General features: G+C 40.0%; 1 protein-coding gene across 3 annotated transcripts in view; it reads left to right on the forward strand.

Annotated features, from left to right (window-relative positions):
• The window catches only part of agla (amylo-alpha-1, 6-glucosidase, 4-alpha-glucanotransferase a), a 154,382-nt gene that overhangs the window by 25,374 nt on the left and 115,197 nt on the right, over window positions 1-13,811 (forward strand). For all 3 annotated transcript variants that reach the window (XM_013132927.3, XM_013132926.3, XM_034291570.1), the window contains exons 6-8: window positions 10,073-10,254; window positions 10,552-10,663; window positions 11,013-11,139. In XM_013132927.3, coding sequence (XP_012988381.2) covers window positions 10,073-10,254; window positions 10,552-10,663; window positions 11,013-11,139 — 421 coding nt within the window. The remainder of the gene's footprint in view (window positions 1-10,072; window positions 10,255-10,551; window positions 10,664-11,012; window positions 11,140-13,811) is intronic.

Here is a 13,811-nt window from a genome sequence, read left to right on the forward strand (position 1 = left end):
AAATTAGCTGATCGAGCGGAGTGCTTTTCGGTATTGTAGTGTATCATCTATCCAGGCTAGTCTGAATACTTTCAACTTGGTGGAGCGCCACTTTTGCTCCAATTTTCTCGAGGCTTGCTTGTGTGCTCTAGTGTTGTCTATGTACCAGGGAGTTATTTGTTGCGTATTTCTTTTAATTTTATTTCTAAATTCCCTAAACTTTATCTGTATCTGAAGTATTTCGCAGTGTTGAGTTTAGATCCTCGATTAGATCGTTTGCAGATTTATTTACTCTGTCATTAATGAGCAAGCTTGTAAGAATATCAATAAATCTATTTGTAGTCTGAGAATTGATAGTACGGCTTCAGAACATTTTTGCGGAGCAAGTGGATTTCTTGTTTTAACAGTAAATGTAATCAGAGAGTGATCCAATATTCCAGGATTTTGGGGGGAAATTATTAGATCGACAATATCTAATTCTCACGACAGGACTAAATCTAAGGTATGATTGTGGCAATGCGTTGGACCTGAGACATGTTGGATAAAACGCATTGAGTCAATTATGGCTTCAAAGGCTTTTTGAAGAGGGTCATTGGACTTTTCCATATGAATATTGAAATCGCCAAAAATGTGGATACTATCTGCCATGACTACAAGGTTAGACAAAAATTCTGGGAACTCATTGAGGAACATTGTATGGCCAGGGGGCCTGTAAACAGTAGCTATGTAAAACGATTTATCAGCCTGTTTCACATTCATGAGTAAAACTTCAAAAGAATGAAAATCAGTGATGTGTTTGAGAGTAGACTTATATTTACTGTTATAAATATTAGCAACACCCCCTCCTTTTCGTGATGCATGGTGGATGTAATCACTAGTATAGCCAGGAGTAGAGGCCTCATTTAGGGCAGTAAATTAATCAGGCTTTAGCCATGTTTCACACAAGCCAATAACATCTAATTTTATGATCAGAGATTAATTAATTTACTGCAACTGCCTTTGGAGCAAAGGATCTAATATTTAGGAGTCCCATTTTGAGATGCGAGGTAATAAAGTCATGACCGAGGTGGAGGAAGGCTTTATCTAAAGGTTGCTATTGTTAGCACTACCTTTTTTAATGTTTCTCAGCGTCGAGTCACAGTCGCAATAGGCAAAACTGTACTAACTACTCTGGCTATGCTATCGACAGACTCCACTATGCTAGCAGGCTGGCTAACAGCCTGTCCTGCACCCTATCTCATGGTGAGGCTATAGGAGTGAGACTCGTGTCAATGTTCTTAGATACAAAGAAGGTCTATACAGCCTGCCTATAATGGAAACAATTTCTCCAATCACTTCACAGCTGGTTTGTTTCTTTAGAAAACAATAACAGTATAAAAGAGTCAAGTAATACAATCATTTTCTTAAATATGCAATTCATGGTATTACAGAGTGTATATACAGTTAGGTCCGGAAATAATTGGACGCTGACCCTAGTTTTGTTATTTTGACTGTTTACCATAATATATTCAAATTAGTGTTAAATCCTAAATATGGGCTTACAGTGCTGTTTCTCAGCTTTCATTTGAGGGTATTCACATACAAATTGAAGGAAGGGTTTAGGAATTACAGCTCTTTAATATGTAGCCCCCTCTTTTTTAAGTGACCAAAAGTAATTGGAAAAAGCACAACAGTGGTGGATAAGCATAGGATCCTTTCCATGGTAAAGAAAATCCCCTTCACAACATCCAGCCAAGTGAAGAACACTCTCCAGGAGGTAGCCATATCATTATCCTCCATGAAGGGAAGACTTCACGAGAGCAAATACAGAGGGTTCATCACAAGGTCCAAACCATTCATAAGCCTCAAGAATAGAAAGGCCACATTAAACTTTGCCAAAAAACATCAACAGTTCTGGAACAGCATTCCTTGGAAGGATTAAACTAAGATCCAGAACCTGTACCAGAATGATGGGAAGAAAAAAGTATGGAGAAGTGTTGATACGGGTCCTGATCCGAAGCATACCACATCATCTGTAAAACATGGTGGAGGCAGTATGATGGCATGGGCATGCATGGCTTCCAATGGCACTGGGTCACTGGTGTTTATTGATGATGTGACAGAAGTTGTCGGAAAAATTCTGGAGTGTATAGGGATATATTGTTTGCTCAAAATTAGCCTAATTCTGTGAAGTTTTTTGGATGGCGCTTAACTTTATAGGTGGACAGTGACTCGAAACATACTGTGAAAACAACCCAGGAGTATTTTAAGGCAAAGAAGTGGAATATTCTGCAGTGGCCGAGTCAATCACCTGATCTCAACCTGATCGAGCAAACATTTCACTTGCTGAAGACAAAAGTTAAGGCAGTAGCGCCCACGAACAAACAGCAACTGAAGACCACTGCAGCAAAGGCCTGGCAAAGCATCACGAAGGAGGAAAACCAGCATTTGGTGATGTCCATGCTTTCCAGGCTTAAAGCAGTCATTGCCTGCAAAGGATTCTCGACAAAGTATTAAAAATAAACATTTTATTCATGATTGTGTTATTTTGTCCAATTACATTCAAGCCCCTGAAATAAGGCACTGAGTATGAAAATGGTTGCAATTCCTAAATGTTTCATACATTTTTTTTTCAACCCCTTGAAATAAAGCTGAAAGTTTGCACTTCAGTTGCATCTTGGTTGTTTTTTTTCAGATACATTTTGGTGGTGTACAGAGCCAAAATTATAAAAGTTTTGTCAGTGTCCAAATATTTCTTGACCTAACCATGTTGTGCTACAGCTGAAAAGTACAGAGTGGATAAAAATGTCTGAGAGACAAAGATTTGAACATCTGAGAGGGTAATTGTACCGGGGTCAAAATATTGAAATTTTGGGATGTTACCACAGGATCACAGGGCTTGCTGGTAATCAGTCCCCCTCTGTATATTCTCCAAATGCAACTTTTATCCCAGCCATTACATTTTTCCTGAAATATAAATGTATAGGATGAAATGTATATTCATCCTATAAAGACATTATCTTCCTTATCCCTCCTTGCCCCCTGTGTGTGTGTGTCGGTGTACCTATCTTGTCTCTTGTTTACCCATCCTGTCCCTTGTGTTTTCCCAAATGGGCAAATTGCCCCTACTTCCCCCAAGGGGCTAAAGGAACATTGACCCTTTCAAAACAGACACACTGATGGTTTAAGCAGATTAACATATGGTCAGAGCACCCATTGATTTACTGTTAACTTGCAAGAATGTGTGCAAGAATGTGTGCCACAACAATTGAACAAGGACCTCTCCTCACACCTGGCATTTCCCATCTTGTCTAAACACTGACTCTGTTCTTTACCAGCAGCTCAATATTTAAAACAGTAATTCATTAGAATTCACTAATACGGTGGGGAGAACAAGTATTTGATACACTGCCGATTTTGCAGGTTTTCCCACTTACAAAGCATGTAGAACTCTGCAATTTTTATCATAGGTACTCTTCAAATGTGAGTGACAGAATCTAAAACAAAAATCCAGAAAATCACATTGTATGGTTTTTAAGTAATTAATTAGCATTTTATTGCTTTACATAAGTATTTGATACATCAGAAAAGCAGAACTTAATATTTTGTACAGAAACCTTTGTTTGCAATTACAGAGATCATATGTTTCCTGTAGTTCTTGACCAGGTTGGCACACACTGCAGCAGGGATTTTGGCCCACTCCTCCATACAGACCTCCAGATCCTTCAGGTTTCGGGTCTGGCGCTGGGCAATACAGACTTTCAGCTCCCTTCAAAGATTTTCTATTGGGTTCAAGTCTGGAGACTGGCTAGGCCACTCCAGGACCTTGAGATGCTTCTTACGGAGCCTCTCCTCAGTTGCCCTGGCTGTGTGTTTTGGGTCGTTGTCCTGCTGGAAGACCCAGCCACGACCCATCTTCAATGCTCTTACTGAGGGAAGGAGGTTGTTGGCCAAGATCTCACGATACATGGCCCCATCCATCCTCCCCTCAATACAGTGCAGTCGTCCTGTCCCCAAAGAATGATGTTTCCACCTCCATGCTTCACGGTTGGGATGGTGTTCTTGTGGTTGTACTCATCCTTCTTCTTCCTCCAAACACGGCGAGTGGAGTTCAGAACAAAAAGCTCTATTTCTTTTTCATTGGACCACATGACCATCTCCCATTCCTCCCCGGGATCATCCAGATGGTCATTGGCAAACTTCAGACGGGCCTGGACATGCGCTGGCTTGAGCAGGGGGACCTTGCGTGCGCTGCAGGATTTTAATCCATGATGGTGTAGTGTGTTACTAATGGTTTTCTTTGAGACTGTGGTCCCAGCTCTCTTCAGGTCATTGACCAGGTCCTGCCGTGTAGTTCTGGGCTGATCCCTCACCTTCCTCATGATCATTGATGCCCCACGAGGTAAAATCTTGCATGGAGTCCCAGACCGAGGGAGATTGACCGTCATCTTGAATTTCTTCCATTTTCTAATAATTGCGCCAACAGTTGTTGCCTTCTAACCAAGCTGCTTGCCTATTGTCCTGTAGCCCATCCCAGCCTTGTGCAGGTCTACAATTTTTTTCCCTGATGTCCTCACACAGCTCTCTGGTCTTGGCCATTGTGGAGAGGTTGGAGTCTGTTTGATGGAGTGTGTGGACAGATGTCTTTTATACAGGTAACAAGTTCAAACAGGTGCAGTTAATACAGGTAATGAGTGGAAAACAGGCCTGTGAGAGCTGGAATTCTTACTGGTTGGTAGGTGATCAAATACTTATGTCATGCAATAAAATGCAAATTAATTACTTAGAGATCATACAATGTGACTTTCTGGATTTTTTTTTTTAGATTCCGTCACTCACAGTTGAAGAGTACCTATGAAAAGAATTACAAACTTACATGCTTTGTAAGTGGGAAAACCTGCAAAATGGGCAGTGAATCAAATACTTGTTCTCCCCACTGTACATACCTGGATGAACCAAAATTGTCTACAATTAAACCAAGATTATTATGTTTGGCAACCAAAATTAAAGAACAAGTATTAGTAAAGAGCTGGATTCTCTGGCTCTTAAAACCAGGGATCAAGTGTGTAATCATGGTGTTCTGATATACTCAGACCTCACATTTAACAGTCATGTCAAAGTGGTCAACAAAACAGCATTCTATTATCTAACAAATATAGCCAGATTCAAAGGCTTGGTGTCCCAAAAAGACCAATAGAAGCTCCTGTAATGCCATTACTACTGTAATGGCCTTTTAACTGGGCTCCCCAAAAAGACTGTAAAACACCTGCAGCTCATTCAGAATGTTGCTGCTAGAATGTTAACCAGGACCAAGAGAACAGAGCATATGACTCCGGTTCTTAAATCTTTGCATTGGCTTCCAGTCAGTTACAGAATAGATGAAAACATGGTGCTTTTAGTTTATAAATCTCTGAATGGTTTAGGACCAGAATACATTTATGTTTGCAGAATATAAACAGAGCAGGGCTCTTAGATCCATGAGCACAGGTCAGCTAGTAGAGGCCGGAATCCAAACTAAACATGGGGAAGCTGTGTTTAGCAGTTATGCTGTACACAACTGGAATAAACTACCAGAAGATCTTAGACGTGCCCCAAACGTAACTCTTTTCACGTTCCTATGACTGAGCGATTAAACTTAACCACACTGTTTAGCATTATAGCTTCCTATGTTTTTATCCTGTTTTTCTCATTTTTATATTTTCTCATTCTATTTTTTATGTTGTTTTGATGTTTTCATTTGAGTGTTTATGTTATTGTATTTATATATATTTTCTTTGTAAAGCACATTGAATTGCTACGATGCATGAATTGTGCTGTAAACAGTATCTCACAAAAGTGAGTACACCCCTCACATTTTTGCAAATATTTGATTTTATCGTTTCATGTGACAACACTGAAGAAATTACACTTTGACCCTAACCCTCAACCCTCTTTAGCAAGGCAGTGGTTGTCTTGGAGGTGTGTTTGGGATCGTTATCATGTTGGAATACTGCCCTGTGGCACAGTCTCCGAAGGTAGGGGATCATGCTCTGCTTTTGTATGTCACAGTACATGTTGGCATTCTTGGTTCCCTCAATGTACTGTAGCTCCCCAGAGTCGGCAGCCACTCATGCAGCCCCAGACTATGACACACCCACCACCATCCTTGACTGTAGGCAAGAAACACTTGTCTATGTACTCCTCACCAGGTTGCCGCCACACAAGCTTGACACGATCTTAACCAAATAAGTTTATCTTGGTTAAGATTTATATTAGACCACAGGACATGGTTCCAGTAATCCATGTCCTTAGTCTGCTTGTCTTCAGCAAACTCTTTGTAGGCTTTCTTGTGCATCATATTTAGAAGAGGCTTCCTTATGGGACGACATCCATGCAGATGTCTAGGCCATCTTTATGTAGAGCAACAATAAAAAAAATTCAGATCCTCAGAGAGTTCTTTGCCATGAGGTGCAATGTTGAACTTCCAGTGACCAGTATGAGGGACTGTGAGAGCGATAACACCAAATTTAACACACCTGCTCCCCCTTCACACCTGGGACCTTGTAACACTAACGAGTCACATGACACCAGGGATGGAAAATGGCTGTGTGTTGAGTTATTTTGAGGGGACAGCAAATTTACACAGTTATACAAGCGGTACACACACTACTTTACATTGTAGCAAAGTGTCATGTCTTCAGTGTTGTCACATAAAAATATATAATCAAATATTTGCAAAAATGTAAGGGGTGTACTCACTTTTGTGAGATACTGTAAATAAACTTGCTTGCTACATACATCCATGTTAAAGCAATATAAAAAATCTATCATGAACAAAAAAGGGAACCCGGCAAGCCTAGTTAGAAGAGATGATTGTTATTGCTCAAACTGGATTTGATCCGCGGTGTACTCTGTGACAGACTGCGTCTTTATCCACTACGTGATTTAAACAGCGGGTTTTGGTGCACGTGCTACATGTGTAGAGATGTGGTATCTGTTTATTTGCATTGTGAAACCAATTATTTGAAACTCTATGGTTCCCTATATTAACATAACCTTCAGTGGTCATAATGTTATGACTAACCAACAGCCTTAACATTATGACCACTGACAGGTGCCATGATAGCGAGATTATCAGTGTTATTCTCTTCACCTGTCTGTATGTTATGGCAGCTTGGTGGGTGGGATAAATTAAGCAGCAAGTGAATATTTTGTCCTCAAAGTTGATGTGTTAGAAGCGTAAGTGTCTGAGCAACTTAGCCTAAAACATAAGAGAGGTAGGAGAGATCATGTGAATCTCATTCAAGTTCTGTGAGTGATATAGGTGCGTACATTTTTCTGTCACTTAAATCAAAGGCCACGCTTTGGTCTCAGGGCTGAAATGTTGTGTAAACCCTTAGGTTATTCATGATGGACCTGCATGTGCTATCAGTTCTAGGCTAACACATTTTTATTGTCACGTTACATTTTTGTTGCTCACTTTTTTTGTGTTACACACAGTTTTTTAGAATGAGAATAAAGATAGAGGCCAGCTTCAATACACTCCAGTCACTTTCATAATTTTTACACTGTGCAGATACCTTTTTTCATGCTACCAGGGGTATGGTTTCCTGGTAAATATGTTCCAGGAGAAAACTGTCCAAAACCTACATGTACCTCCTGTAGTAACATAATCCCCCCATTTTATGTGCAAGCTTTAATGAGAATTATTCCTCCATAGCCAGTCTGTGTGCTGCCCTACAGTGAAGCTGTTGCATAGCAGTTCAGATATACAGTTTGCAGTCTATGTAAATAGAAAGCAAAGTTAAAAGGGACAATGTGTTCACAGACTCAAGCTTCTGTTCTGTTGTTTGGAATAGAACCTGCGTGCCACAATGCTATTTGTTTAGCAATGCCTTTTTATTCTTCAATGCAGTGCAGTTCTTGTATGTAATTTTAGTTGTATTTGTCTTCTACTTTAAGTGCAGTTTTATCATTTTTTGCTTGCAAATCTACTGAGATTTGACACAGGGCAATGTGGTTAACACTACAGAATCTCAGAAACCTGTTGTTGAGGCTAGGGGAAAGGCCATAAGGGAGCATTTTCTGGCCCAGGCCCATTATTGTAAAAGGTCAAATGGTCATTGAAACCTTATCTTCATTGCGGCCTAAAGGCCATGTTTTAGCTGATGTCAGGGCAACTGGTCTGCTCTGTGGTTAGTGTAGCTCACCACGGTCTGCTGCAGTTAGGAAATGCAAGACTTAAAAATGTTTCCCTATGATAGGGTTCCTCTTTGTACTATGTGCTCCATGTAGATTCACAGTCTAATTTCAATAGGTGTAACCTGTGCAGTAGTCTAGAATCAGATTTTAAAGATTAGGCTTTTGAATAAGCTTTTCAGTATTTTTTTCCTCTTATGGCTAACATCTTAATAACTCTTTAAAAACCGGTGTGCAAGGGCTTTTATTCATGGATTTGCCTTGACTGACAGCTCTTTAAATCGTCTTTGATAAGCAATTTGGACAGTGAGCAGTGTTGCAGTTGCATTATCTAAAGCAAATTTACTGATGATCAAATCAACTCGAATATCTTTCGCAGCAGTTCTGACAGATTTTCACAACAACTGCTACAAAGGTGGGAAAGACTGGAGCTGATTTAATCAGATTTGAACTGTTTGGGAACTTAATTGTTTGCTGTAGCAGGTCATTGCAAGAGCACAAGACAGAGTTGTAAGGGTCAGAATTTCTTCCACCTTTAATGTGACTTATAATGTGAATAATTCAAAAAAATAACTGATATCTTTGAGGAAAAAAATAAATAAAACTCACAACCTGGTTGCATAAGTGTGCACACCCTTAAACTAATACTTTGTTGAAGCACCTTTTCATTTTATTACAGCACTCAGTCTTTTTGGGTGGGAGTCTATTAGTATGGCACATCTTGACATTGCAGTATTTGCCCACTCTTCGTTGCAAAAGCGCTCCAAATCTGTCAGATTGCGAGGACATCTCCTGTGCACAGCCCTCTTCAGATCACCCCACCAATGTTCAATTGGATTCAGGTCTGGGCTCTTCTGGTGAAGCCATGCTTTTGTGGATTTGGATGTGGTATTTGGAACTGCTCATAATTCCCTCCACCCTGACTAAGGCCCTGGTTCCAGATGTATGATGCTGCCACCACCCCCAAAGCATGATGCTGCCACCACCATGCTTCATTGTGGGTATGGTGTTCTTTGGTTAATGTGCAGTGTTGTTTTTGCGCCAAACATACCTTTTGGAATCATGGTCAAAAAGTTCAACCTTGGTTTCATCAGACCATAACATTTTCCCACATGCTTTTGGGAGACTTGATGTTTTATTTTTGCAAACTTCAGCCAGGCTTGGATGTTTTTCTTTGTAAGAAAAGGCTTTTGTGCCACCCTACCCCATAGTCCATTCATACAAAGAATACGGGAGATTGTCACATGTAGCACACAGCCAGTACTTGCCAGAAATTCCTGCAGTTTTCATGTTGCTGTAGGCCACTTGGAAGCCTCCCTCACCAGTTTTCTTCTCATCTTTTCATCAATTTTGGAGGGACGTCCAGTTCTTGGTAATGTCTGTTGTGCCATATTTTCTCCACTTAATGATGACTGTCTTCACTGTATTCCATGGTATATCTAATGCTTTGGAAATGTTGTACCCTTTGTACCCTTGTTTACATTATAGGTCACATTAGAAGTGGAAAAAGTTCTGACAAGGTTTATATATGTCTCATTCTTTTACATCACCAAAAACCTGGCATTGTAACAGGGGTGTGTACTTTTATATCCACTGTATATAGCTTCCCAGATTGCTTTTCATGAAAGACAGATTCAGACTTTGAGACACATATTCCTTCCCTCAGTGTGAGTGAGACGCTAACATGACTGGCATGTGCTACAATACATAACAATCAAAAAACATTTCCTGCTTTTTGATAGGGTTTAGTAAAATGAATCGAGACTACAGCCATTTTGGTAATTCACCCAAAGACTATCATAACAATGACAGAATATTTGGCATTAGGGAGTCCATTAACCTTAATAGCCCAGAATAATATTAGTTGAGAAGTGTATTAGTGCCCTCCATAATATTTAGGAATTCTATGGGGTGACCGATTTTCTCTTTTGTCCAGCTTCTAACAGTCCATGGATCAAAGAGCACCCAGAATGTGGCTACAACATGGTCAACTCCCCTCACCTCAGGCCAGCCTGGGTACTGGACAGGGCCATATGGCATATGAGCTGCAACATGGCTGACGGAAAGTACTCTGCTATGGGCCTCCCTGCCCAGGTCCAGAACGAGGGGCACCTCGGTGTAAGTGTTGGAGGGTCATTTTCAAAACTAAGGTTCCCAAGTTACATAAACCTTCCCAAAATGCCCATGTTTTCCAGAAATCCCAGTCAGAGGATTTTCAGAATCAGGAGGAAATAAGCTGGGAGGGAATCCTTAAACCTGGAACTTAAGGAATGTTCATTCATTTTATAAAAACCTCCCCCCAGCAGTATAATGCTAGATTATAGTTTTTCACGGTTGTGCTAAAATGTGGTCAGAAAAAACAGGTATTTTTTGTACTGAAGTTTTGTGCTTTTGTTAACCTTTTTATTTTTTTAGGTGATCCGTGATGTTCTGTGGGGGCAGGTCTTCCCCAAGATCAAGCTGTGGGAGTTCTTCCAAATCAGAATTGAGAGCGCTGTGGAGGAGTTCAGGGACCTACTAACGGATGGTGAGAGCATTTAACTGTGTACTTTACTAGCTTGCTCTTCTGTCATTATAAGTGGGTGAAGCAAACGGGCTAGAACGGGAAACTCTCACTTTCATTGCAATGTGGTTTGTGTGCACTAAATGAAAACACCCCTGTTTTATAAATACCTTATGTTGAAGTAACAATCTCCTCATGAGCTTATCTTGTCCAAACATTGGCCAAGTTTTGATTTGCACAAGTGTTACAGTAGCCCTAAGTCCATTCAAATAGGCTGTGAAACAAAATTACTAAATGAAAAACCTGATTAAATAGGGGGAAATATAAAGTTGTGGTGAATTGATTTTGGGCAACTAAATACTTCCTTTACCAGGGGTTCAACCAGACCCGAGGAAGACTATGGGTAAAAAGGGACTTAATATTATCCAGGACCCAAAGTTCAGACGCTTTGGAAATGAAGTGGACATGGACTCTGCTCTTGAGACCTTTGTGCCTCTTAGGTAAGTGTGAGTATACTTGTTTTTGTGTTTTCATGTTATTGATGGCTTCATAAATGTAATTTCAATTATGGAAGTATACTGACATTCCAATTTCCTTAACAATACAACTGACCAATGCCTACACCAATTGGTGTTTTTAGTTTGTAATTAAAATAAAACCACCATTTTGAAAGCTACACCCTCCTCCTTCCATTAACTTTTTTAAATAGGTGTTCATTACATATTGTATCTAATCTGCCAAAATCACATGCCACTTGATGTTGGTACCCAGGCTCTAATCACCCCTAATTCAATGAATGACTACAAAGGATGAATGGTTGATACCCTAAGATAAAAGAACAGAGCCTTGGTTGAACTTACAAATGAAATATGAAAGATTTCCTTGACCATTCAACAAATATATCACCTGTTATTGTTTTTCATTAGGAGAGAAACAAAATATCCAACATCTGTCTATTTATTTTTGCTGATTACTTTACCGAAGTATTCAGCTTCTTTTGTAATTCATGAAAAGTATTACACTAAATAATTATTAGTGAAATGAAATACATTAGTTGAACTGTCAAGAATATTATATTACATGATACTGTTTTTCATATGGAGAGAGAGAAAATCTCAAACATCCCATCAATCGGTAGTCTGATTGACCTGACTGGTTGTAAGCTGTGCTTACCCTATTGACCAACTTCTATGCTGTTTATCTCATTACACTTACAGCACGTTCTTAGCCACCCTCTCCTTTGGCTCCAGTTCAAGACTCTATACCTGAATTTGGCCTATACAAATTGCCTTATAACAAAAAACTAGATGTTGTGAGGTGGAACATGGCTTTCGAGAATTACACCCTGGGGTATAAAGAATCCATAAAGTGTCAATTCCTAGGACATACTAGAGGATATTGTCAGCAGCACTTTCTTAGCCACCATTGGATTCAGTGCAAGAAATTGCCTTATAACCAAAAAACTAGACATTGTAAGTGGAAAATGGCATTCGAGAATAACTCACTTAGAGTATTTATGATCCCTGTTCCTGGATGCCCGCCTGCCCTGCATTTTTTAGATCCATCCCTGCCCTAACATACCAGATCTTTTGAATCAGGTGTAATAGAGCAGGGAGAGATTTAAAACATGCAAGGCAAGGGGGTGCCCAGGAGCTGGGTTGAGAAACACTGCACTAGGGTATAAAGAATCCATATAAAGTGTAAATTAACAGGGACAAATAGAGGTTATAGCCAGCAGCACAAACTATGCCACCCAACATTGGATCCAGTGCAAGGCTCTATACCAGAATTTGGCCTATACCTATCGCCTAATAAAACTAGACGTTATGAAGTGGAAAATGGCTTTTGAGAATTGCTACTATATAAAGAATCCATTATTACTGTCAAGTGTCTGACCTTTCCAGCTTATAACTGGTGACCTATTAAACTATCCTTGCCATGTGGGATTACCCTGTCCTTTGTTGCTTGCAACTATATTTATTATTGTTATTGTTATCATCAAAAAAGCATAATTGAATGAAAATCAACAGATGTATTAGTTTCCCAGGGAAACAAACAGCATGCAAACAGAAAAACCTAGCAATAATATTCTAATATTTATTTAGCATCCAATCGGAAATGCCAAACAGTCATTCTTATGAATTGTTCCAACATAAAATTAGCTGACACTTATCAAGGGGTAATAGCAGGAGGATTCACTTTCAAAGGAAATTAATTAAAAACCTTTGAAAGTTAGTGCTTGCCCTGTGCCTGTTTGTATTGCAGTCATGTCAACAACGCCACTAATTTTGAATAGTTTTTTAATGTGAGTCTGGATGCTGGAAGCTAAGTTGCTTTAAGTGGATGTCCGACAGCGGAATATCCCTTTTGTGAATGTGTAACCACTGCGATAACAAGGCGTTCAGGCTGTTATAGCCTGTTAAAAGCTAAGTGTGTTAAAAGCTATAGGGTGTTAAAAGCTAAGGGAAATAATACAAGATGGCAGACAATATGGCTGACCAGAGTAAACATTTTATTAAAGTGCTTACCGTGGGATTATTTCTTCTGCCATATGCTTACAGTGTTATGGCTGCTTCTCAGTGCTCAACATGTTACAGGAGGACCCCGTCCTATTATTACTTGTAACTATATTTTGTTTTAGAACTACTGCCTGCTAGCGATTATAGAGAGTACAGAGATATTGTTATTCACATTGTTCTGCCCTTTGCAGGAGGTAGAGTTTGTAGATAACTGGCCTTCTCTTTGGGACTCTCCCAGAAATAGGGCCAGGCCTGATCTGCTGAGGAGCGACGGACTCCATCCCAGCTGGAGTGGTGCTGTACTTATATCGAGGAACATTGACAGGAGTCTTACTCCTATAGCCTCACCATGATAGGGTGCAGGTCAGGCCGCAGGCTGTTAGCCAGCCTGGTAGCAAAGTGGGGTCTGTCCATAGCATAGCCAGAGTAGTTAGTACTGATTTACCTATTGCCACTGGGACTTGTTCCAGGCTGAGAAAAGTTAAACAAGGAAGTGCTAACAAAAACAACCTTATTAAGATAAAGCCTTCCTCCACCTCGGTCACAAATAGAAATGACTGTTTCACCTCGCATCTCAAAATGGGACTCCTAAATGTTAGATCCCTTGCTCCAAGGGCAGTTGCAGTAAATGGATTAATCTCTGATCATAAACT

The sequence above is a fragment of the Esox lucius genome, chromosome 3 (genome assembly GCF_011004845.1).
Source record: "Esox lucius isolate fEsoLuc1 chromosome 3, fEsoLuc1.pri, whole genome shotgun sequence".
Lineage (NCBI taxonomy): Eukaryota > Metazoa > Chordata > Actinopteri > Esociformes > Esocidae > Esox > Esox lucius.